Source organism: Gopherus evgoodei, chromosome 9 (genome assembly GCF_007399415.2).
Source record: "Gopherus evgoodei ecotype Sinaloan lineage chromosome 9, rGopEvg1_v1.p, whole genome shotgun sequence".
In the NCBI taxonomy this organism is placed as follows: domain Eukaryota; kingdom Metazoa; phylum Chordata; order Testudines; family Testudinidae; genus Gopherus; species Gopherus evgoodei.
This window is the reverse complement of record NC_044330.1, coordinates 94,225,445-94,250,063: the sequence shown is the minus strand read 5'-3', so window position 1 is coordinate 94,250,063 and position 24,619 is coordinate 94,225,445. Positions and strand designations below refer to the sequence as shown.

Sequence of the window (24,619 nt, the reverse complement as noted above, 5' to 3'; positions counted from 1 at the left end):
TTTCATCCTCCGAATGTGCCATTTTTATTGTGGGAACCTGGTAATTTTTTTCTTACGCATTTTAATGGTTAGTGCTAATGAACAGTGATCTACAAAGTGGAGTCACATCTTACGCGGGGGTTAGATTCTAAAGTAGCGCGTAAGGCAAAAATCGCATATAGTCAAAATTACCCTTGAAAATCCCTTAAATTGCCCATAAAGTACAGTATACTCAGAAGTGAAAGTAAGCCAGTCTGGCATACCGGCAAGAGCTGGTACACCATGCTGGACTGGACCAACTTCCCCAGGCTGGCGATTTAAAGGGCCCGGGGGCCCCTGCAGTGGCTGGAGCCCGGGGCCCTTTAAATCATTGCAAAAGCCCTGCAGCCGCTACCCTGGGACTCTGGCAGCTGGGCTCGGGTAGCGCTTTAAAGGGCCTGGGGCTCCAGCCGCTGCAGGGAGCCCCAGGCCCTTTAAATTGCCAGCCTGGGGAAGCCAGTCCGGCACAGCACGGCATACCGGCTCTTGTCGGTACTCAGTACCAGCTTACTTTCACCTCTGACAGTATCTGTAAACACTGGAACCACACTCAGTGCGGCAAGATGCTCACACTGTGAGGCACCTGGGAACTGAGACAGACTGAGGGAACGGCAGATTCACCTCTCCCATCTCACACGCATTCTGGGACATATGCTCATTGAGAGGAATGGTGGGTGGAATCTTTTTTTTTTTTGCTGAGCGCGTATAGTTGAATTCACATAAGTTAAATGTGCGTATGATGCGACTCGACTGTAAGGTGCTAGAAAATATTTCAGTACACAACTGAATTAAGAAATGAAGAATTAAAACTCATTGTCTAGCATTGTTGGTGCTTATGGCCATACTCATGATTAACTTTACTACTGTAAGAAGCCCCATTGGTTTTAATGGGACTACTGAATATAGTGAAGTTCCGCACACTCCTAAGTATTTGCAGGTATGGTCTTTCCACTACAAAATTCCAGGGGTTAAAGGATAACTTGTGTTTAATTTAACACAAGTGGTGAGAACCCACAGCTGGTGAAGACTGGGTCTGTGTGGTGGGGCAAGTGCCCCACCCCCCTGTGAAAGTGGGCTAAGTCAGGCCAGAGAGGCCGTGCAAAGCGGAAGCCAATCAGGGAGGGCCTGTTAGAGAGACAATCGGGGCTGAGCAGGAGGTGACCAGTCAGGGCAAGGTTCAGCCCTATATAAAGGCTGCCAAGCACCTGGGACAGTGGAGTGCTGGGCAGGCTCAGGGGAGCCGAAGGGAACTCCAGCCTGCTACCTGCCAGGCTGCAGGCCCTGAGGGAAGGGCCTAAGGGGTTCAAAGGGTCAGAGAGGAAGAGACCCAAGGACAACGGACAGCAAGCAAGGAGAGAGGAGGAGGGCAGGGAGGCTGCCACTAGAGGGAACCTGGATTGGGACCCAGAGTAGTGGGTGGGCCTGGGTCCCCCCACTTATATTGCAACTGGCTGTGGGAAGTGGCCATATTGGACTGCACCATACCACCGAGGGAAAGGGTTAGACTTTGGGAGCAGCTGGCCACAGCGCAATAGGTGAAAGTCTGCTGTTGGTGCCCCCCCCCGGAAGAGAGTGAGAATGGACTAGGGGGCACTGCTGGAGGGCAGTGTCCTGAAGGGGATACCATGAGCAGAAGGGAGCAACGTGGGTCCAGGCGCCAATGGAGGGCAAGAGGCAGATAGGACACCACCAGGAGAGGTCTGTCTCTTGGGACTAGAATTCCTTTTTCTCATTGTTATGAAAGAACTTGGTCTTGTTTGTCCTTCACTGAAATAATGTAAAGTCTGTTTGCTCAGGCCTTTATCTGAAGGAAAATTGGAGTTTATTTCCTCACAGTTAAATTTCAGATCCCAGGGTATTGTTTTTATTTTGACATTTTTACATTTATCTATGGTATGCACTTAGGCGCTGGTGTGATGGGCACTTTTTTAATTAAAAAAGAAAGGTAAAGCTGCTTATACAAGAGTAACATAATATTCTGATTCTGAACACGGATCCTTCCAAACTGGAGCAGTAAAATACACTGTGAGTGTGGCATGGGTTAATCTATGCAGGAAAGCAGCAATCATTGTATGATAAGTACAGACATGATTTGAGGCCTTTTCTTAGATTTTCGTTCATATCTTTTGTGAGGCCCTTTACATTCCTGTTATATTTTTTTTTAATTAGACCTAGTCTCGTAATGTTTGCTTCATTAATAAAAAGAATGTTCTTCATAGTCTATGCACTTTTTTATTCACGTGCTTTCCAGTTAACTTTTTACTGTTTATTCAGATGACAATTAAGAAATATCTGTAACGTGTTACTAGAAAATTTCATATACAATAATACTCCTTGTGTTTCTTCGTATCATTTCTTTTGGAATGTTTCTGTGCTTGAAAATGTTATTAAGAAAAAGAAGTCTTTCTTCCTTGCTACTTGATCAATGGGATGAAAATTTTGATCCCACTAATTCCCACAGCTTGCATAGGGGTTGCATAAGGAGTATGTTTGATCTGTTGTTTTTTTGCTTTGTCTATGAAATTAAAAAACGTATTTTTATTTTAAGGAAATCTGAGAGCTCCACTCTTGAAGAAGAGATGACGTGTAACAGTCCAGAGAACTCTGAAGCTTGTGCCATTCCAGATTCTGACCATGACCAAGAGATGGCTGAAGAGTACTCCAGACTGAGGACTTTTACCAGCTTTCCAAATTGTTGTCCTATTTCAGCATCAACACTAGCACGAGCTGGCTTCTTTTATACAGGAGAAGGAGATAAAGTGAAGTGCTTCAGCTGTCATGCAACTTTTGAAGGGTGGGAGCATGGAGACTCAGCAGTTGGAAGACATAGAAAAATTTCTCCAAAATGCAAATTTATTGCTCGATTTAATTTTTTAAAAAAAGATACATATCCTATTCTCCAAAACTGTCAATGCAGAGTTGAAAATTGTTCTGGAAATTCAGCCCTCCAGTGCTCTTTTGACAGATCATCTGATCTCAGTCCAGATTACCTTTTGAGAACTGGGCAGGTTGTGGACATGTCAGATAGCATGTACCCCAGGAACCCTGCTATGTGCAGTGAAGAAGCTAGGTTAAGATCTTTTCACAACTGGCCAGCTTATGCTCCATTAACACCGAAGGAATTAGCCAGTGCTGGGCTGTATTACTCGGGTGTTGATGATCAAGTGGAGTGCTTTTGTTGTAGTGGAAAACTGAAAAACTGGGAACCTTTTGATCGAGCTTGGTCAGAACATAAGAGGCATTTTCCTAGGTGCTTTTTTGTCCTGGGCCATGATGTTGGAAATGTTGGAAGTGTCCCAAATGAATCTAATTTTGCTGAGGTTGGCAGGAGTGGCTTAAACAATGCAGATCACCCCAGAAATCCATCTATGGCAGAATATGAAGCACGGATCAAGACATTTGTGACTTGGAGATACTCAGTTGTTAAAGAACAACTTGCTGAAGCCGGGTTCTATAGTATAGGTAAGCTAGATGGGGCTTTCAGGTCTGTCTGTTTGCAGAATATGTGCATGACATGATTTTGAACAGAATCTCTATTAATTTAACACTGAATGACTTGCCAAATCAAATCTTTTATTTAAGGCTTTACGTTTGTTCAACACCTGAGTCTTCAAATGCTTTTTAATTCTACGTTCACTTAACTCAAATTAGTTGTTAAGACTAGCTAATACAGTATGTTCTCCTGGTTTATTATTATAAGATGGCATGCAAAATATCAAGCATTCTTTTTGAATGATCACATAATCTGAAATGTCACATCATTCTCCTTTCTAGCAGCAGAACATTATAAAGGGAATATCTTAGGTAGTGACCTTTGTCTTTTAAGCCCATTTTAGGATGTATGCTGGTTCAGATTTTGGCTCTTAGACAAGGATTGAAATTGAACACTGCCCCACAGCTAGTCTGACCTGTCCTAGAAAGAGGAATTGTGGTCTTGTGGTTCACACAAGTGCTAGAAGCCAGGAAATCCTAGCTCTGCCATTATTTTTTATTTGTGTGAGAGTTGAAATTGTGGTAGCACCCAGAGGCTCTAGTCAAGATCAAGGGTCCGTTGCGCTAGCTGCTGTACAAACTCATGGAATATGTGGTCCATGCCCCAAAAAGCTTCCAGTCTTAAAAACTTAGTGTGACTTGATCAAGCTGCTTAACTTCTCTGCATCATTTTCCCCATCTGTATAATGGGACTAATTACATGTTAGTCTTAAGTAGGGTGACCAGACAGCAAATGTGAAAAATCAGGATTCGGGGTAGGGGGTAATCGGAGCCTATATAAGAAAAAGACCCAAAAATCGGGACTGTCCCTATAAAATCGGGTCATCTGGTCACCCTAGGCTTAATTTATCAATATTGGAAAATCACTTCGAAATCCTTGGATGGAAGGTAAATACAAAGTAGTACTATTGTTAGTTCAGGAAGTAAAGGAATTACCGAGGATAATTTCTAGTTTTCTCACTATATTTGATTTTCTCTTTTGTGCTCTTAGAGCACTGACTTTCTAATTTGTTTTCTCTTGGTTTCTTCCCATCCTCTCTGGCCTCCAAATAAAACTTTTGGTGTTTTCTTGTACGTTCTTGCACAAAATGAATACATTCATAACTAGTGGTGACATCTTATATCATCTGTGGGATCCCAAAAAAATCTAGCTGCTCAACAGCTAAATGGGATCTGTATTGGGAAGACATGCAAAATAGATAGCTTATCCAACGAGCTGGTTAACTGTTAAAGTAAATTCCAACAGCTGTGTCCTTCCTGTTGGCTGAGAAGGACTTAATTTCAGTGGGAGAAATCTATCCATATCTCCTCTCATTGCAATACACTTAATATGTAAGCAGCTTCTGATGTAGTCTTTGATTGTAATGTGCACTGTGCTGCTTCAGCTCAGACATTTAATTTCCTTCCACATCCTCTTAGTCTCTGTCACTGCTGTTCAGAGCCCGTTAGTCTTGACTGGTGAAACCAATGACCAAAAAGGCAAATAAGTAAATGTGCTTGTGAATTAGGTTTCTATTAATTAATTCCATTCTCCTTTAAGGAGAACTGAGACTTAATACAGAAAAGACTGATCAAAAACATAGAAGAAATTGTGTCAAATGCTTTTGCCTTAGAAACTTTGTGGTAGTCGTTTTTACAGCCTACTTAACAGTTGAACACACTAACAAGAAGTTATTGGTAATAGACTTGTAAGCATAGAGTTATCAAATGCTTCTAATGCTGAATAAAATTGAGTAAAGCCGTATTTGTGTAAGCTTTGTTTTGTAATTTTTTATTAAAGTGGAAATAGTCCAAGAAACTACTTCATTTTTCTTACCATATGTTATCACAGATTACATTGACATCTAGTTTAAAATAATCCTCTTTATTCTTAGATGCTCATTATTAAATTGACACATTTTTTGTGCTTTTATCAGTAACAAGACTTGCTGAAGCTTTTTTCCCCTCAGTTGTCAAATAAAAGGCTGAATATGCAAATATTAGTTCTTACAAGTATACAACATCACACTTGTGTCCCCTTAGGTAATGGTGATCATGTTTTGTGCTTTCACTGTGGTGGAGGACTACAAGACTGGCAGCAGAATGAAGACCCTTGGGAGCAACATGCTAAATGGTTTCCAGGGTAAGGTACTTTTTACTATATTGTTGTGCACACTTCCATTTACAGAATGTTGCATCTGCAACAAAGAGAGAATGTATTAACATGACTTCAAAGGGCTCAGTTTGGCTAAGCATTCAGTGGTTTGGATGCTTACCCAAATAATTTGAAATGGTTGAGTTGCCCTTCTCACCATCACCTCCGTGTCCTCACTAACTTTGTTGCGGCGAGGCAACTCTCTTACAGCAGCAGCAAGAGTCTTCATAGGTGGCTGTGTTTCTTCTCATCGGTAGGAAGCGTGGCTTTCAAGATGCCCTATAGTGAGGCTCATTTGCTCCCACTCCACTTGCAGCATATTCTATATAGAGAAGAGTCTTTGCTTATGTTATAAGCATTATGTGCAGCTGTGATATTATATTGGGAGTGAGCTATATAGAAGTCTCAAGAGAAGACAGAAACTGCTGTTTATGCAGTACAATTACACTTAAAAATAAAGGCCTACATTTTCAAAAGTGAGTAGCGATTTTGGGTGTCCTAATTTTTTGGTGGGCAACGTGACACCTTAAAGGGACCTCTTCTTTTAAAAAAAAAAAAAAAAAAAGAGCACATTATTTTTTTTTTCTGAAAATGAAGCCCTCTTAAGATGTCTTGAAGAATATAAAATATATTTCTCTCTCCAGTAGTCCATGTGCTTGGATATAGTTCCTCCCTGCTGGCAAATAGACCAATGTTCATTGAGACATCGCTATGATCCCCCATTTGCTGGCTTCCAGAGTTCACTTGTTTTGATCTCCATTAAGATCATCCTGCTCATTCTGGCTGAGGGAGAGATGCCTAACCAAAGGAGAAAGAAGTATAGGCCTGAACTTTGGTGTGCAGCAGCCTTTGCAACAGACAGAACAGAGCAGCTCTAGGAGGATGTTTAGCTTCTGCAGCAGCATGTGAAACACTAATAGACTGTGGTCTCAGGCTATGTCTGTGCTATGGACCTTAGAGCAGCAGAGTTGTACCGCTGCAGCTGCGCTGCTGTAAGGTCTCTCATGTAACTGTTCTATGTCACCAGCATAATTAAACCATCCTCAATGAGCAGCGGTAGCTATGTCAGCGGGAGAGTGTCTCCTGCCGACATAACGCAGTCCACACTGATGCTTTTGTCGGTTAAATTTTTATCAGTCGGGTGTGTGTCTTTTCACACCTCTGGCTGACAAAAGTTTTGCCAACAAAAGTGCTAGTGTAGCCAGAGCTTCAGTCCCAGGTACCAACACCCCAAACCTCGCAGTAATACAGCATGGCTGTGTCACTCACACATTCTAGGAAATATGCTCTGCCACCAGAATTTCACACTCCAAGCGGACTCTTTTGGTGGGTTCCTCCTCAGCCTTCTCATGAGGAATTAAAGGACTGGGTGATTTAAAAAAAAAAAACAAAGATAAGAGGGATCCAGATGTTATCTTGTCTAGTTTCGGTCCTGCCACTTTTGTGTGATGCTGTTTAAGACTCCTAGATCTACGGCAGCCTCAACTGCAACCAGAAAGTCACTAAGGTTTGAAGTAATGGTTAGTTTGCCAAACATCAAAGCCTCTCAGCCTTTTCTTTCATTAGACCAGAGCACCAGGGAATTCAACAGTTCCTGCAAATAGTTTATGGTGAACATGCCTGAAGTTCTTTCTATCTAGGCTACAGTTTCAGTGTCTGTTCCCAGAAATAGATTTATAGAGCTCAGATCATATTGCTGGGGAGAATGGCCACAGTTTGTCAAGAGAGGATCCTTCAACAAGGATAAATCCTTCTGCGTCTCAGAGCACATACAGAGCTGAACGCTACTGCTTCCTTCAACATGCTTGCCCCCAGTCTCCTGGACTTAACTGGAGGAAGACCACGGTGCTTCTTCAGTGAAAAAGCCCATACAATATCAGTGGCAGTACCCGCGGTTATAGAAGAAAATTTAGTTTGACTTTTCAACAATTTCTTTTTCTTACACCAGTCCTGGTTTTAGAAAAGTAATTCATTCCTCAAAGGATTGTTTCCCAATGGAGTCTCTGAAGAGTTAACTCAGGTTGAATTCCTTTGACGTATGGAGATAGATCCAATGAATAATCTTATGCTCTCCTTCCTGCTTTCTTTGTTTTGCACTCCTGGTTCCCAGTCCATTGTTCAAATACATTTTTCCTTTCTGGCTCGTGATGCGTAAGGTGCTTGAGTCACACCCTCTCACACCATGCTAGTACCTTCTGCTGGTTGTCTTGTGGATCAGCTTCACAGGTCGGTACGCTTGACTCCCGGTGGTTTCTTGCTCGCATCACTTATGGTCCTGGACCTGTGTTGTTCTAAGGACCATGGCATCTTCTTTAGGACACAGCCTTCTGGCTGTGCCACACTCTGTGCTCCCCCTTTCCGGGGGACAATACCACAGTCCAATGATCCAGCCACTTCCTCAGTGGGGAGTGGGGGGGACCTACCTACTGCTCTGGGTCCTAGCCCAGGGACCTTGTAAATAACAGCCCCACGCTGCATCCTCTCCAATCTCTGTCTATTTCCCTGAGCCACTTGCCCGCAGCTCCAGTACCTTCTTTGTCCTTGCCTCCAGGCCTCAGTCTGCAACTCCCAGCCAGGAGCTCTTCCCTACTAGCAGCACTGCTCTGTCCAGGATGCTGGCTTTCTTCTGCCTGCAAGGCAGCCAGTTCTCCCTCCTTGAGCTCCAGGGAGCAACTGAACCTGCTCTTTCCTGCAGCTCTTCTTATATGGGCGTGCCAGGCCCTATTTGGCTGCTCCATGCAGCCTCCCTAGGGCTCCATTAACCATTTACATGCCAGCGTGGAGTGGAGGCCTCATTACAGAGCTATAAACAATAGCCAGATTGTTCATCATTTGTGTCTAGAATTGACCAACATTGATTGCCCTAGTACCCAGAACTGACAGAGATCAACAAAAGAGCAGATCCACCTTCTAACAACAAGTGATCTGTCGATGCAGGACTTGGTTTGTATTTCATTTTTTACGAACTTTGAAAATGCAGGTCTGTAGAAGAAATGTCTTTTGGTAAAGATCATCACAACTACAATATGCTCTTGCAGATAGTCCTGATCCAGTTAGGACGCTAGGATTTGGGGGAAGGTTTTCTCACTCTTTTGACAGATGACCCACGAGCTTAATGTTGATATACTGAAATTTCTTCAAAATGATCTGGACATGGTGCATTCATCAGCAGTATCAGCCTACTAAGTACACAGGTTACCTCTTTGGAGTTAATCCACGCACAATTAGATTTAGCAGGATGGTCAACAAGCCAGACTGCCCATACCATCTGAGAGACTGAATTACTCTTCGCCCACCTTATTAATTCCTGTGGCCGTCAACATCAAAGGAGATCCACTCTTAGCAACAAGAACTGGAACTGTTTAGACTTTTTAGAATAGCTAATTACCAAGCTCTGATGGCGAAATAAGACTACGTAACCTATTTGGAACAGAGTGATTTTCTTTTTTGAGTAGCTGCCTGAGTCGCACCACAACCATTTTAAGAAGATGGAAATAGGGAAATTTAGTGGCCAAGACAACACTACAGTCTGCCCTTGACACACCCAACTCAGTGGCAAGATCTGTATCCTTGCTGTGGTGATGTGACATGTCATGGCTCTACCTGCCAGGCTTCCTGAAGGAGATACAATCAACCACTGAGGACCTTCCCTTTGAGAAAATAGGAGTTCTCCACTGAGAAGACTGATGCCTCTCTTCACACCCTGAAGGATTCTAGGGCCGCTCTCCATTTGCTGGGCATCTACATGCCAGGACAAAATAAAAAATGCAGTCCACCACCCTAGCACAGACCACTCACGTACCAATAACCGGCTCAGCGTTACTGTGAGCCACAGAAAGAGAAATTTTCAAGGCATAAGCCATCTGGCCTGCGATCTTCCTCATCCAAGACGTTCATGTCCAAGCATCAATTTTGACTTGTTGGTTGAGGCATCAATAGACCACTCCCACCAACTGCTACAGCTGACCCACACTATCCATCCGTTTGGCTACGAGCTGGTAGCATTCCCCAGCACTTGGGAGTATATAACATTGTAATGGGTACTCTATTCATTTTACTTCTCTGTCCCCTCCACAACACCCTTCCTCATCCCTTTTCAGGGACCCTTCTCATGAGAGTTTACTATGACAAGAGGTAGATCATCTCCTCTTTTTAGGAGCCATAGAACCAGTACCTCAACATCTACAAGGCAAAGGTTCTACTCTTGCTGTTTTCTAATTTCCAAGAGGAAGGGAGGTTGGAGACCTATACTAGACATCAGCGCTCAATATGTTTGTCAAACCTCAAAAATTCAAGATGGTCACTCTCACAACGATCATTCTAGCATTGGAATAGGGTGACTGTTTTTTGGCCCTCGACCTTTAGGATGTCTATTTTCATATCTGAATCCTACTAACTCACAGACTATTCCTCAAGTCACTCTGGGTTAAGACCACAACCAGTACAGGGATACTCTGCTTCGGGCTATCATCACCCCGAGAGTCTTTTCCAAGTGCTTGGAGTGGCATAGAAGATATTGAAAAGAGGGATAGAACAGGTAAGGAAAATGTCTTTTTATCCATGACTGTGGTTCATTGCTTACAAAAAGGTTAAGAGTTGATGTTTTAAAGTTATTGTATTCCTTTGTTTGCAAAGTTTGTTTTTCTTTTATAAACCAGTGATTGTGGCTGCCATGATCAGTGAATGTAAAGTTTTGTGATTCCAGTTGTTAGGAGTCTGTGACAAATATTGATGAAGCTCCTTCCTTTCACTACGAGAATGTTTTTAAAATGTTTAAAGGACATCTATGATTTCAGTTACATTTTCAGAGAAAGAACTTCAAGAGCAGAAATATTCTTTGAAATGCAGAATTCCCTAAATTCTTTTGAAAATTGTGTTCAGCTTTGTTTATTTTCCCATGTGTACAATGCTCTTTATAATTATAATCTTTTGTGACTATAGATGCAAATATCTGCTACAAGAGAAGGGCCAAGAATTTGTAAACAGTGTTCAGTTAACACCTTTATGGAGGGATTCCACAGTAAGTTGTCTCATTTTTCACCATCTACTGTTTTGGTTTCTCTAGAGAAATAATTTTTAATTACAGATAACATTGTATAACTTCAAAATTTTTGTGAAATCAATTCATCATGTAAATACAGAATATATCTGGTAACTGTATATAGTTTTTTTAACACTGCTTTGATCATCAGGAAGTGGAAGGGATTCAATTACAGTGTAGCAATATGATTAGGGCACTACCAAATTCATGGTTGTGGAAAAATGCATCACAGACTGTGAAATCTGATCTCTCCCTGTGAAATCTGGCTATTGTAGGAAAGGGGCAGGGCTAGGGGCGCCCCAGAAGGAGCTTCCTACCATGTGCCAAGCTCCCGCTGCTAGGCCTGGCCAGGTTGGGAAGGGACAGGACTTATTTTTCCCCTGCAGAGGCTGCTCCTGGAGCCACGTCAGACCCACCTCTGGAAACCTTCCCTAGCTGCAAAAAGCCCATGACCTGGGCATATAGTAACCCACCCCACCAAATCCTGCAACATTCACTTCTGCGCTGGAAGTGGTGCACGCTTTGAGCAGTGGTGGGCAACCTGCGGCCTGTCAGGGTAATCCACTGGCAGACCATGAGACAGTGTTTACATTGACCATCCCCAGACATGGCTGCCCGCAGCTCCCAGTGGCTGCGGTTCGCTGTTCCTGGCAAATGGGAGCTACTGGAAGCGGCCCGGGCCACAGGGATGTCCAGGGAGACATCAGCTCTATACAGCATCTGTGTCCTTTATTCTGTAAGTGTTTTTGTTTTCCCACCACCAGTGTCCAAATATATACAATCCTTACAGATTTCTCCCCTACCACAGTCTGGGTCAGTACCCACTTCCTTCTCTGGCTGCCTCCCTCCTTTTAGCTCCTTCCCAGCCTTTGTAGCTCTTGCCTATCAGGCTAGCAGGTGTTTCCAATCACCAGGCAGATACAAGACATTTCAGCCAGCCCCAATCTATCTCCCTTGATTGTAACAGGGGCTGATTAGGTGTGTTTGCAGCAGCACCCTGCCACAAACCCCCAAAGCATGGTGTTCCATTCCTCACCAACTTAGCTAATAGCCATTGATGGACTCCATGAGCTTTCTAATCTTTTTAACCCAGTTATACTTTTGGCTTTCACAACATCACCTGGCAATGGGTTCTACAAGGATGACTGTTGTGTGAAGAAGTAATTCCTTTTCTTTGTATTAAACCTGCAACCTATTAATTTCATTGTGTGACCCCCTAGTTCTGTGTTATGAGAAGGGGTAAATAACACTTCCTTATGCACTTAGATCAAAGCATGAGTGGTGTGAAGGACCTCTATCATATCCTGCCCTTGGTTGTCTCTTTTTTTCAAGCTGAGTAGTCCCTCTCTTTTTAATATCCTTAATCTTTTTAATTTGTTTTTTGCCCTTCTCTGTTGCCTTTTCCAATTCTAATATATCTTTTTTTGAGACGGCTGACAAGAACTGCACACTATTCAAAAGTGTGGGCATACCATGGATTTATGTAGTGGCATTATGATACTGACTGTCTTATTAGCTATCCCTTTCCTAATAGTTCCTAACATTCTCTTAGCTTTTTTGACTGCCACTGCACACTGAGCAGATGTTTTTAGAGAACTGTCCACAGTGACTCCACAATCTTTTTCTTGAGTAGTTACAGCTAATTTAGACCCCATCATTCTGTATGTATAGTTGGAATTATATTTTCCAATATACATTACTTCACATTTATCAACACTGATGAATGCCATTTTGTTGCCCAGTTTTGTGAGATCCCTTTGTAACTCCTCACTCTGCTTTGGATTTAGCTATCTTTAGTAACTTTGTATCATCTGCAAACTTTACTAACTCACTGTTGACCCCTTCTTCAAGATCATTTACGAACGTTGAGGTGATCATATACATGTGGCTTATTACAGGATGGTTTGAGATTTGTATATCTTGTTTATGACAGGATGGCTTGGTTCTGCCACTATTGGCTGCTTAGGCAAATTACTTCAGCTCTCTGTGCCTCAGCTTCTTCATGTGTAAAATGGGAATTATGATAGTGACCTCCTTTATAAAGTGCTCTGAGGTTGGTTGATGAAAAGTGCTGTATAAGAACTAGGTATTTATTTATGTATGCCCAATTCTGTTGAAGGAGATTAATAATAAAAGATGGGATTCCTATTGATTCTCATCTGAGTCATGGTCACACAGTCAGCATGATGAATAGCAATGGCCTTTTTCTTACCCTTCCCTTAACAATGTTTAGAAATGTTTCTTTGTTTGCAGGGGACCTAATCTATGGTTATATTTCTGTTTTAGATAGAAGCTTCTGAGAAGACATCGCTACTTATAGGTATCAGTCAAACAGTTACATTTATGTGTTCTTAGTGTGCCTTCCTCACCAGATTCTGTTGTTGTGGCTTATGTTTGTGGGGAGAATGAAGGAAATGGCTAATTTTGAAGGTGACCCTGCTATGCTTTATAGAGGAAAAAGGAAGCTAACCCATTAAATTATGCTCTTCTTTTACATCCTTGCTTCCGAACAATTAAATAACAAGCACAACTGCTGAACAGATAATGTAATTTGGGAGCCAGAGTGTAAATTTATCACTTCATTAACCTGAAGGTAAAAAAAATCAGTGAATAAATTCTAACCTCATTAGGGAAAAAAAATTAGTGTTTTGCGAGTGGCCAATACGGGGGTGGGTGGGTGTGTGTGTGTTAAAAGGTTTAGACCACAGTAGAAGTAAATTTAATGTATAGTTGCACCTCTGTATATTTACTGACCATAAAGATACTTTACTGAGTTGTTAAGGCCATAGAAAGAATATCAAGGAATGCTGAAACTGTTTAGGTCTCCTCTTGAATGAAAATGTCACAAAAATACTTGGGAAGACTTAAATAAGAGCCTGATTGTGTGTCATATCTGTATGAGAGGTTCTAGCACTCTTTCTTTTAAACATTCAACAAAAAGGTGAGAAAATAGTGATGAGTATAGCAGCAGGATTATTTTACAGCTACTTAAAAATATTTAGTTGGTGGGAAAAGATATCTACCATTGCTATGCAGTGATTCCACAACAATCTACATTTATAAAATGTTCTGGGGGTAAGTGTCTGTAAGTATATTCACATATGAGAGAGCTCTAGTTTCACTGCAAGCAGTTTTGCCAAGGAAAAGAACTGAGTAACCCTTAAATGTAGTCAAAATGAGTGAAAAAAGCAGATGCCTTGCTAATAAACTTATGCAAAGAGCTCCACTGGGAAGGAAAGGGGAGGCATAATGGTAGAAAAATAATTTCCTACTGTTAATATGTGATAAGACAGGGAGGCACACATTACAGTACTATTGATTGTACTGCATTTTGGTTTTGTAACCTTTTAATAAATTGGCAAGTTGCTTATAGCCTGGGTATGGGTGGGTTATATTTTTTTGTAAATTGAAAGAAAGTATATTAAACATTACTTGTACTTAGGGATTTAAGCTAAATTATAAAGATAATTTGGATCCAAGTGTGATAAGATCTATGATTACTGTTACGCGAGGAGACATTCTGTGTAAAAAGATATGGTGAAAATTTCCATTGACTGAGTGATCTGAATGGATTAAAATCTAGGAGTCTTTAATATAAGTAGGGTGGCCTGTGGAAGGGTTGGGAATATAACAAATCTGGGAGGCGTCCTACTTGTTTGATGTTTTATATTTCACAGTGCAAAATCACTAGTCAGAGAAATTTAATTGTCTAACTTTTGGTTAAATGTTATGAAGTTCTTCAAAAAATTACAGTGAACACTGTTGACTGTTTCTAATTTGCTCTTGGTTAAACTGATTTTTTTCCCTCAATGTTTGTTAAAGATGATCTCCTACAAAACCAGTTGGTACAGAATGCCATGCGTATGGGTTTTAGTTTGTCTGAGATTAAAAACATTATGGAGAAAAAACTGCGGACGTATGGAGAAAACTATACATCTGTTGAGCTTCTAGTTTCAGATATAATACATGCTCAAAAAGAAAACGTACAGGAAGAAGTATCCAGTGGGAGCTCGGTACCGAAAGGTGAATTTTTTATAGTTACAAGACATGGATGCAAAAGATAACAGATTGTATTAAATATATTATTGGTATATTTCTGTTGCCATCTTTGTGTAACACAAAAGAAATGCATGTAATGTGTCATTTTTAGAGAATTCACTAGGGTAATCATATACACAACAACTATAAATTTATTTTTTTTACATTTTATTTAACCAGCAGCATTTAAGAATATACTGGTTTATGTTAGAAAAGAGCAGCCTACCACTGATGCTCCAATAATGTATAGTATTAGGGACACTACCTGAAATCCAGCCACTTTGAAAAATGTATTAAAAGTAGTTTCAGATTCCATCCCTACTCCCAAATTCCTTTGCTAATATTTGTGCTTTTATTATCGTGTGTGTGTGTGTGAGTGTGTGTGTGTGTGTGTGTGCGAAGTCTTCATCCCCTCCCTCTCCTGTTGGGGTGAGTATTTCTCACAATAGACAGGAAACTGTACAGGAGAAACTATGAAATAGACTACAGACACTCCCCAAGTTATGCAAAACCTGACTTATGCAAATTTGCACTTACGGAAAAAGTTCCATAAGCCAGAAATAGGATTTTCGAGTTGCAGAAATTTTTGCATAATGTATTGGTATAAGTTTCCGACTTACACAAAATGTGAGTTACGCAAGGCTTTCTGGAACGGGACGATTGTGTAAGACGGGGCATCTGTATACACAAAGTGCTGTCTCAAATGTCCAGTATAAATAAAGGGCGAAAAAATAGAGAACCTCTATTTTCCTCTAATCTTTCAGTTATAAAACTCTGAAAGTTATTTGTAAAAATATTTTATTAATTATTGTACCCTACGAACCCTGGTCAAGGCCCAAGACCCTATTGTGCCAGGTGCTGTACAAACACAGAACAAAAATATGGTCTGTTCCAAAGACCTTACAATCTGAGTATAAGATGAGAGACAACAGATGGATTCAGACAGATGGAGAAAACAATGAAACAATAGTGGTCGGCATGATAGCCTGTTTTATTAGTGCACGCGTGGCCTAGATGCTGTCAGGTCTTTTTGTAGCCATCGCAACAAAGGAGTTTTTAAGGAGCATTTTGCATTAAGGATAATGCATTAGTTTTGTGGACATTTATGGGGAGCTTCTCCCAAGCATGGGGACAGCATTCCAGACAAAAGCAGATTTTTTTCAAGTAGGGCATAATTTTATAATACAGAACTAAAATAGCATGTATAGTCAGTCCTTGAGGCAGTACGAGTTTTTTAATTAACTCTTAAAACAGTCACTCTTTGGTGCCTATAAAACCAAATAAAAACAATTTTCTCTGCCTATCTTTAGTTGAATAAAAAGTTCTACTTAGGAAATATTTTACACAACACACACTTTTTTTTTTTCCTATTTCACTTTTTCGCGGGGGAGAAAGAGGTGTCACTGTGATCTGTTAGCTTTATTCAGAACTCTGTATTCTCTCCTTTTGTGAATTGGAGTTCAGAGCTCAGAATTTACCATCTCATGGCTGAATCTTCCAGTGTGAGCAATAGTAGGGCACACAGGACTTCCGCTCTCTGCCACAGTCTGAAGTTAGGTACTGCCCTTTTCTGTCCTCATCTCAATAGTACTTCCTTCCCACCTCCACCTACTTCTCCTTTCCCAGCACCCACACACACTTCATAAAGTATGTTAAATGCGAAAACAGAACAAAAAAAGTTAATGAAAGTTAAGCATTCAGATTTGGGTAATGTGTATGTAACTTCAACATCTGGAAGCATCATCCTGGTGCCTATGCATAGCATTACAATGTAGTCTTACATAATATTTCTCAAATAACGCAACAGAATATAATTTTTCTACAACTCTAGACATACATTGTAAGGTCTGATACATGAATACATACACATACAGACCTACATTTAAAGACGTGGACATTTTAGGCTAGCTTGGTATCTGGGAGTAAGGAGAGCAACGGTGACTTTAAGGAGGCCTAATGGCTGCTCTGGCTTAGGACTGATTCCCAGCATAGACCCTGGGCACCAGTCAGGTACTAGCAGCGTCCCAACCACAGACTCTAATAATCAGCAGAGTGGTGTAGAAACCAAAATGCCAGTCGTGTGTCATGGAAGATTCCCCCTATGCAGAGCATCTCCTCTGCTCTGATCCACTGAGTTTGTGCCAGTTTACCACCACAAAAAGGTTATAAAATGGACACAACATAGCTAGGGATCTGCCTTTTTTGTGATATTATATGATGACCTACAGTTCATGGCAATTTATCCTGTCAGCAATGCTGATGGGGGCCCCCTCTACATAACAAGTGTCTTTCTCTTTCCAACCCCTGACAAGTGTTTGGGGGCAGCTGCCAATGGGAAGCCCATGTGAAAAGCTTCTGCAGGTAGTTCTAGATCTGTATATAGAGAGGGTTAAACTCCCAGCTCGCTCCACTGTCGGGGGCATAACCTCTCTCCCACCATGTGGAATGATGAAGAGGAGAGTCCAGATTGTAAAGTTTGTAGTCTTTAACACGGATTTTTCTTGTTTAGGGGATGATTTATTCCCGTCATACCAAGAAAACTTAGTTTGTGTGGGAAAGGTAGTTTGAGAGAGTAGCTTCTTTTATTAAGTATGTAAACTTGCTCTGTGTGTTTCCCTTTTCCTCAGATCTGAGTACTGAAGAGAAGTTAAGACGTTTGCAGGAGGAAAAGATGTGTAAAATCTGTATGGATAAAGACATCTCAGTTGTTTTAATTCCCTGTGGCCATCTGGTTGCTTGTAAAGAATGTGCTGAAGCAGTTGATAAATGCCCTGTGTGTTGCATGGTTATTACAAAAAGACAGAAAATATTTATGTATTAGTCATATGTACAGTGTTTGTGCAAATGTTTGTTGTTACATTGTTTAAAATCACTGTAATGCAACAGCAAACCCTTGGGATGTTCAGCACTGTAGTGCACAAATATATTTATGGAGAGTCTAAAGTTTTGGGATAATAAAAACAAAGTTTTAGTCAGTGCCCTAAAAGCTCATAAACTGACAATCAGAAGCTGCTAAATTTGTACTTATAGCTCTCACATTCAACTGCAACCTCTTTATTCCTCTCCAGTTTGTCCCTTCACTTTAACTGAAGTGACAGATTAGAAATTCTTCACTATGACATTCTCCTATTTTGTATATGTCTGAGTATGCACACCTTTCTAACTTGTTGTAAAGTGCATAAATGAAGTATATTATTCACTCATATACAATAGCATGGGCAAACTGAGTGATCAGACAGACTACAAGCTGTGCTGCTAATAACAATGTAGATTGGAATTTGTCATCTGATCTAACTCCTTAGCTCTGTCTCTGCCAAGTTTTCAGAAAGGGTATGGGTAATAAACTATTAAATGGAGGTGACAAAAAAAATCCAGCCATGATTTTGTTAAATCAAATTTTAGCAAGATTAATATTGTTCAAAACTAGAATAGTAAGGGTTAGCATATATGAAGAAGGCAGATGTTTGTGGGTTCAGGAATGGTGACATCTTAGTGAGAGAAATAGCTAAAAGTTTATGTAGTTTTGTTTTTCTGTTAATTATTTTAGTGACTGACTAATCTCTGAAACAGGTTAAGCCCCTTTCTAATTGAGTAAAACATTGATTAGTTATACAAATTCCTTTTCTTATAGGGAAAATGGCATTTTTAAAATCTCCTGACCTTTTCTAAACCACTAAAATGTACAAATTATTTAAAAATTATTCACGCCAAAAGAATTACAAAAACATCATCCATATGTTTCTCTTCTCTTTTTTAAACAGTTTCCCCTTCCAAGCATACATTAGTCTTCCCTAGTCCCATACAGTATGTATTTTAAAAATTGACTAATTTCACTTCCACCTTTCATTTCAATTAATTATATTCTTGCCATTTACATATCATAGTTACATTCCAGCAGCAGTGTTTAAGTTACACTAGGTCCGTTTATTTCTCCATCTCTGACTGCCTTAAGGCTGATCTTTTCTAGCCCCAAAACTCAAAGGATCCTTAAACTATCACAGAAGTATCTCCCACCCCACTCCCATCTTGTAGACTCGCAGTTGTAACCTGTCCTTTCTATAACCCACTCCCAAACAGGGAGTAAGCTTGGTCCTATTTCAAAAAGCCAAAACAAATATAAACACTGTATAGCAAGAGATACCTGTCATCCAGAACTTTTTTGCTAGATTGACGCATAGGAAATTCCTTGAAAATGAATATAAACTCTAAACCATTTACATTGCCTTTTGAAGAATCATAGTCAACTTGTATACAAGAGAGATTTTAAACAACATTGCTTATACATAGTATCAAATAACATTGTCTAAAGCAGTATTGTAATGACATTATACTGTAATAACTCTTGGCATTGTTTGAGTGTCTCTCAACCAGGTTTTCCAGTAGAACTATAGACCTGGCCACAGAGTCCAATGAGAACTCTCAGCACCTTACAAGATCAAAGAACTTACATTTATTATTAGACTAAATTTGAGGATTATCAGTATCTTGCATGATCACATTTTGGGGAGGGATTTATTGCAATTACAAATGTGAAAAATAAAGAGCAATTACAATTAATGCTCTTAACAGATCTCCTAAGAGAACACAATATCTTATGCAGGGCTTCCCTGCCACACTGTAGATGGTCATTTTAAAATGCTCCAATGTAGTATGCTACTAAAATTTTGGAAGATAAGAATTCAGCATCTGCTTCCAGTCTAAAGAACTGTTGCATAAGGGTTTTTTTGAAGAGAGAGAAATTTTCGAAGTATTACTCCTTTACTAGATAAATTTGCTTTCGCGGTTTTACAAAATCATTTGTTTGAAAAACTATTCTTTTTAATCTGGAGTTTTTCCCCAAGTCATGAGAGTTTTGGGTGAACTGCCAACAGCAGGAGAACTGATCAGATAGCTGGAGAATGAAACCTGCTGGCCCTAGGTGCCTCAGGACATTAAAGCCATTTGTACTTAAAATTTGTTCATTTCTATTGTACCTTGATGAGAATTTTCATCTTGTTTTTGGATCCTGTGGCTAACAAACTCTGGTTAGAGAATTTATAGTTCAGGTATGACATTGTTTGGAATTCCTAGATAATCAAACATCCATTTCCAAACCTATTTTTATAATCCCATTTGTACATACTCGATATTTGATGTATTCCCAGGATGTAATAAGATGATCTTTAGTCTCTGCTTTCAAAGTCAAATACATTTTTAAATAAGAATTATTAAAATATATTCTTCTAACAATCCAATTTTTGTATATAAACTGGTAAAAGAGGGAAAGATATATCATGATTAATTTAAGACAATGGGTATGATGCTGCAAACTCTTAAGCACATACAAAACTTTACTCATGTGAGTAGTTCCATTGACCTCATTGCTGAGTCCTTCCCTTCCAAAGCGTTGCTTCAGTGGGACTCCTCATGTGAGTAAAATTATGCATATGCAAAAGTGTTTTCAGGATTAGGCCCAATATAGTGCCTACTTGTAAATTTAGAAATTGCCCTATTTATGTACATATATAAAAATGAATATTCTGCTTTTGGTTTCACAAAGGCACTACGTATAATTGAAAATGGTGTAATGCCCTTATTTTTGCAATTTAGGTTGTGATGTAATTCAGACAGAAGTTTTAGTTTATCAAATCAGTGTCAATGCTGGATGTTCGTGTTTTACGTTTTTCTTTGCCCATTTCTTTTGTTTTTAATGTGGAAAATCTATCCAATATTACCTGTTCCCTGTTTACTTCACGATTATCAGTCTTAGAGTTTCTATATTTAAATATGTTCCTTTTTTCTTTTAAAAGTTCACTATATACATCAACAGACACTAATACACTTTATATACTTTTTGTTTTCAGAACACTAACAGTGTTGTCTCATCTTAAAAAATTAAATAGAATTTTTTTTGTGGTTAAGGTTAAGATTTTTATCATGGGCATAATGGGATATAGCATCAACATAAATATCTTTTTCTGTTAATACTTTATGAAAGCTGAAGGATCTGTAATCAAGAAGTTTAAACTTACATGTCCATTTATACAGCTTTATTTTATGTATTTAACTCAATTTGACAGTAAACCATTTTATAAAAAATTCATTTTTGCTTCTAGTCAGTTTCCCTTTCTGGTTCTCAAGATATCTGTTTTAGCTCATAACATTTCAGTTGATATTAAGTCTTGTTTTCCTCCCCTTTTTCCATCTTGTTTTAAAAACCTGAATTTTGGATTTAAGTAAGACTTAGCTGATGCCTCTCTTGAACAATGTAAGCTCCAAATTTGTGTAAATAATTGGACTGTATTTGCACATGTTGATATATTTCAAATCTTTTGAACTGAATGATGTATTTGACATGGAACATTGATTAGTGATACCTAATACTGAATATGATTTTTCATTTTCTTAAAACTTCCATGAAATATAGTCCAAGGGAGTGAAATTTAAGTTTATTTTTTTAATTTGTTGTGATCGTATAAAATATTCACAGAAGTGTTTTTGTGATTCTAGTCTGACTTTATAATTAATTTTTTTAAATAGATCAAGTGAATTTAAATTGTTTGTGTTGTAGTCTTTGATTTTACATGCAAAGAGCAATCATAAAATGGAACTATTTGTAATTTCTTGGCTTTGTACATGTAATATAACAGGATAGTGCTAATTAATTTTAATAAACATGGTAAATATGAATATAACTGACCTGAAGAAGAATTCTGTGTAGCCCAAAAGCTTGTTTCCTTCACCAACAGACATTGGTTGAATAAAAGATATTACCTCACCTATCTTGTCTTCCTATCATGGGACCAGCATGGCTACAACAACACTGCAAATAAGAAACACAGTGTTCATTGTCCATATACAGTTAGATCCTACTTACCTTACTTATAGTAGTCCTGTTGACTCTCAAAAATTTTTTTGAGTGAGGAGAGTAGAGTTTGGCCCATTGAAGTAGATGACAACTTCTAAGGAATTCAGGGTCTAATTTAATTACTAAACTGCTTCTGGAAAACTGGATCTTAATGTGATTTTTTTCCCCTACGTCTGTTTAGATTTTAATTTACCATTTTTATTCTCTATTTTTGCAGAAAGTTTATTTAGTAACTTAAATGTTTATAGACAATTCTTTATCATGGGAGATGATCAGAGGTGCAATGGGCAGGTAGGTGCCCAACTCCTGTCGAAAGTCACTGGGGGTTCAACACTAAACTGCCATTTGTGCCTTTGAAAAATTTTCCTATTATGTTTAAGTTGCAGTGATGAAAAATAAGTGTTTGCAAATAGACTGGTAGCTTTTGTTTAAAACAGCTCATTTAATATTCCCCAGTAGGGCCAACACATGTGAAATGTGTTCTGCTGAAGAGGTTGTTTGGCATAAGACGTAAGGCATACAGGAGGGGCTCTCTAGAGAGGGGATCAAACTTACGAATGGTACAGAAGGAAGAACCTTCAGACCAGCCAAGTCTGGGGAGATGGTTTTTGCTGAATGTTATCAAAACTGTTAAGTTTTTAAGTTAGTTTATCCAAAGCCCAGCAAGGGGGCATATTTGGATTACACAGTATGTGAACTGTGTTGAGAGCAAGTTGGGAGTGACAGTGACTTTTTAATATTTATTGCCTTACAATCTTTTAAAATCCTGAAATGTAAAGCAAGTGAATTACTGAAATATTATTCAGATACATTAAATGCAGAAGAATCTCATTTTAAACTCATGCTAAGGCTAACTATTGAAAGGCACAATGGGTCTCTAAGCTATTTCAGAACTTTTTATTTTGAAGAATCATTAATTTTTGCAATAAATGTTTCAAAATTTAATTTGTTAGGGACAATAATGGGTTAAAAACCTAAATTTTTTAAAAGATTGCAAGAGAGCTGCTCTGTAGGTGCAGTTTTAAAAATTGTAATCAGTGCTGCATTTAAACTAAATGTGAGAATGCAATTAAGAAGCCATCAAATTGTGACTGATTGAATTAAGGAGATTTTTTTTATTTAAATTACTGTGATTTTCAGTGTGTCATTGAAATAAGCAGCAAAATTCCTTGGAGACCAGCAGTAAGGATTTAGGGAAATAACAGGAATGAAGGATGCAAGGAAGTCTGAAGGAGCACAGGTATTTGGGGAAAGGCATTGGAGGAAGGACCATAGATGCCTTCTGGCCCCCAACTGCCAGTAAATTAATTTACACAGCAGTTTACATTTAATCTATTTGAAATATTTAATATTCAAAGTCTGGTGATTTCTCCACTCATTTCTGCAGAATGAGTCTCACTCTCATCCTAGTTCCTAGGAATGATAGCTTCCATTGAGTTAGGGCAGAACCATTCACTGCTATTATAGCAGGTATTTCACAGATATTAAGTAATTATGTATACTAGAATTTTAGATATTTAGAAATATTTTACTAGAAAACACTAGAAATACATATTCAGGTTGGGAGAACCTTATTCACAATCTCCTCTCCTTTCAGGTCTGACCCTATTCAGATACATTACAACTCCAGAGCAAGAAAACTTGAGGAGACAGGAATACTCCCCTAGCCCACCCAGCCATAGTATTTGTCTGACAGCTCCAACAGTTGAACTGGACCCTATCTTCTCATCTGCCAAATTAGAGGCTCTAGACGGAGAATCTCAACACAGGGAGGCTAGCCCAGATGGGGCTCCTCAAAGTCTGTGATCTGTCCTCAGCTTAGATATGACCAACTAAGGGACTAATGGTACCCAGTGTTATGGAGTACCCATCACCCTTCATAGTGGGATTATCCCTATGCTAGAGTCTCTGGACCAGGGGCGGGCAAACTTTTTGGCCGGTGGGCCACATCAGGTTTTGTAAATTGTATGGAGGGCCAGTTAGGGGAGGGTGTCATGGCCTGGCCCCCACCTCCTTTCTATTCCCCTGTTCCCTGATGGGGGCCCCCCCTGGGACCCCTGCCCTATCCATACACCCTGTCCCCTGACCACACCCAGAACCGCTGCCCCATCCAACCCTCCCTCCCTGACTACCCCCTGGGGATCCCTGCCCCCATTCAGCCTTCTGGACCCAGGCCACACTGCTGCCATCACGCAGCTCAGAGCACTGGGTCAGGCCTCGCTCTGCAGCTGCGCTGCCCCATTAATTCACAGCCCTGGATCCAGAGCAATGTGTCGGTGGCTGAGCAAGCTGAGGCGACGGGACAGCAGGGGAGGGGCTGGAGCTAGCCTCCCAGGCCAGGAGCTCGTGGGCTGGGCATGACGGTTCTGTGGGCTGGATGTGGCCCACCTCTGCTCTGAACCATGCATGCATGCATCCCACACACCCTCTCCTAGCTGACACTTGCTGGCTCCATCAGGCTACAAGGGAGAAGGAATTGAGCTGCAGCAGATGATTCTGATGGGTTTATTCTCACCAGATGAGGTGGTTGTCCCGTTTTCGCCATCCCCAGCTGATGGCCAGAGCACTACATCCAACCCAAGGAGGGACAGGATACTCAGTATGGGCTCCTGGACATTCTGCAGTCTTCTGGTCCTGTTTGGGTGGCCTTTCCTGTCAACGAGGCCATTATGTAATCAACCAGGCTAATCTGGCATACTCCTGCTTCCTGCACCACCATGCTAAAAAGGGCTTAGAGGCATTATTATGTACCAGCCAAGGAAGCAGATTTTCTGTTTACACACCCAGCACCCAATTCCCTGGTGGTACAAGCAACCACTGAGGTCTAGGCTAGAACATCCCAAGACAACACCCACTAGCAAGGGTGCTAAATGCCTTGTCTGTTTAGGCAGGGAAGCTATTTTCTTCCACTAAACTTCAGGTTTGAATTGCTAACTAATAGGCCCTGTTAGCAAAGTATAATTCTTCTTTTGAGTGCTTGTTCACCTCAATTCCAATCAGGAGTGCATGCACTGTGTGCCTGGTCATCAGAAAGTTTTTCCTTAGCAGC

At 40.1% G+C, this 24,619-nt stretch overlaps 1 protein-coding gene across 3 annotated transcripts in view; it reads left to right on the top strand.

Moving 5' to 3' along the window:
* XIAP (X-linked inhibitor of apoptosis) overlaps nt 1–21,480 on the top strand; it is a 42,902-nt gene extending 21,422 nt beyond the window's left edge. For 2 of the 3 annotated variants that reach the window (XM_030574888.1, XM_030574889.1), the window contains 6 exons: nt 2,567–3,480; nt 5,533–5,632; nt 10,586–10,664; nt 12,972–13,005; nt 14,505–14,708; nt 17,351–21,480. In XM_030574888.1, coding sequence (XP_030430748.1) covers nt 2,598–3,480; nt 5,533–5,632; nt 10,586–10,664; nt 12,972–13,005; nt 14,505–14,708; nt 17,351–17,544 — 1,494 coding nt within the window. In that variant the 5' untranslated portion in view covers nt 2,567–2,597 and the 3' untranslated portion in view covers nt 17,545–21,480. The remainder of the gene's footprint in view (nt 1–2,566; nt 3,481–5,532; nt 5,633–10,585; nt 10,665–12,971; nt 13,006–14,504; nt 14,709–17,350) is intronic. The other variant, XM_030574890.1, reaches the window with a different exon arrangement.
* The last annotated feature ends 3,139 nt before the right edge of the window (nt 21,481–24,619 follow it).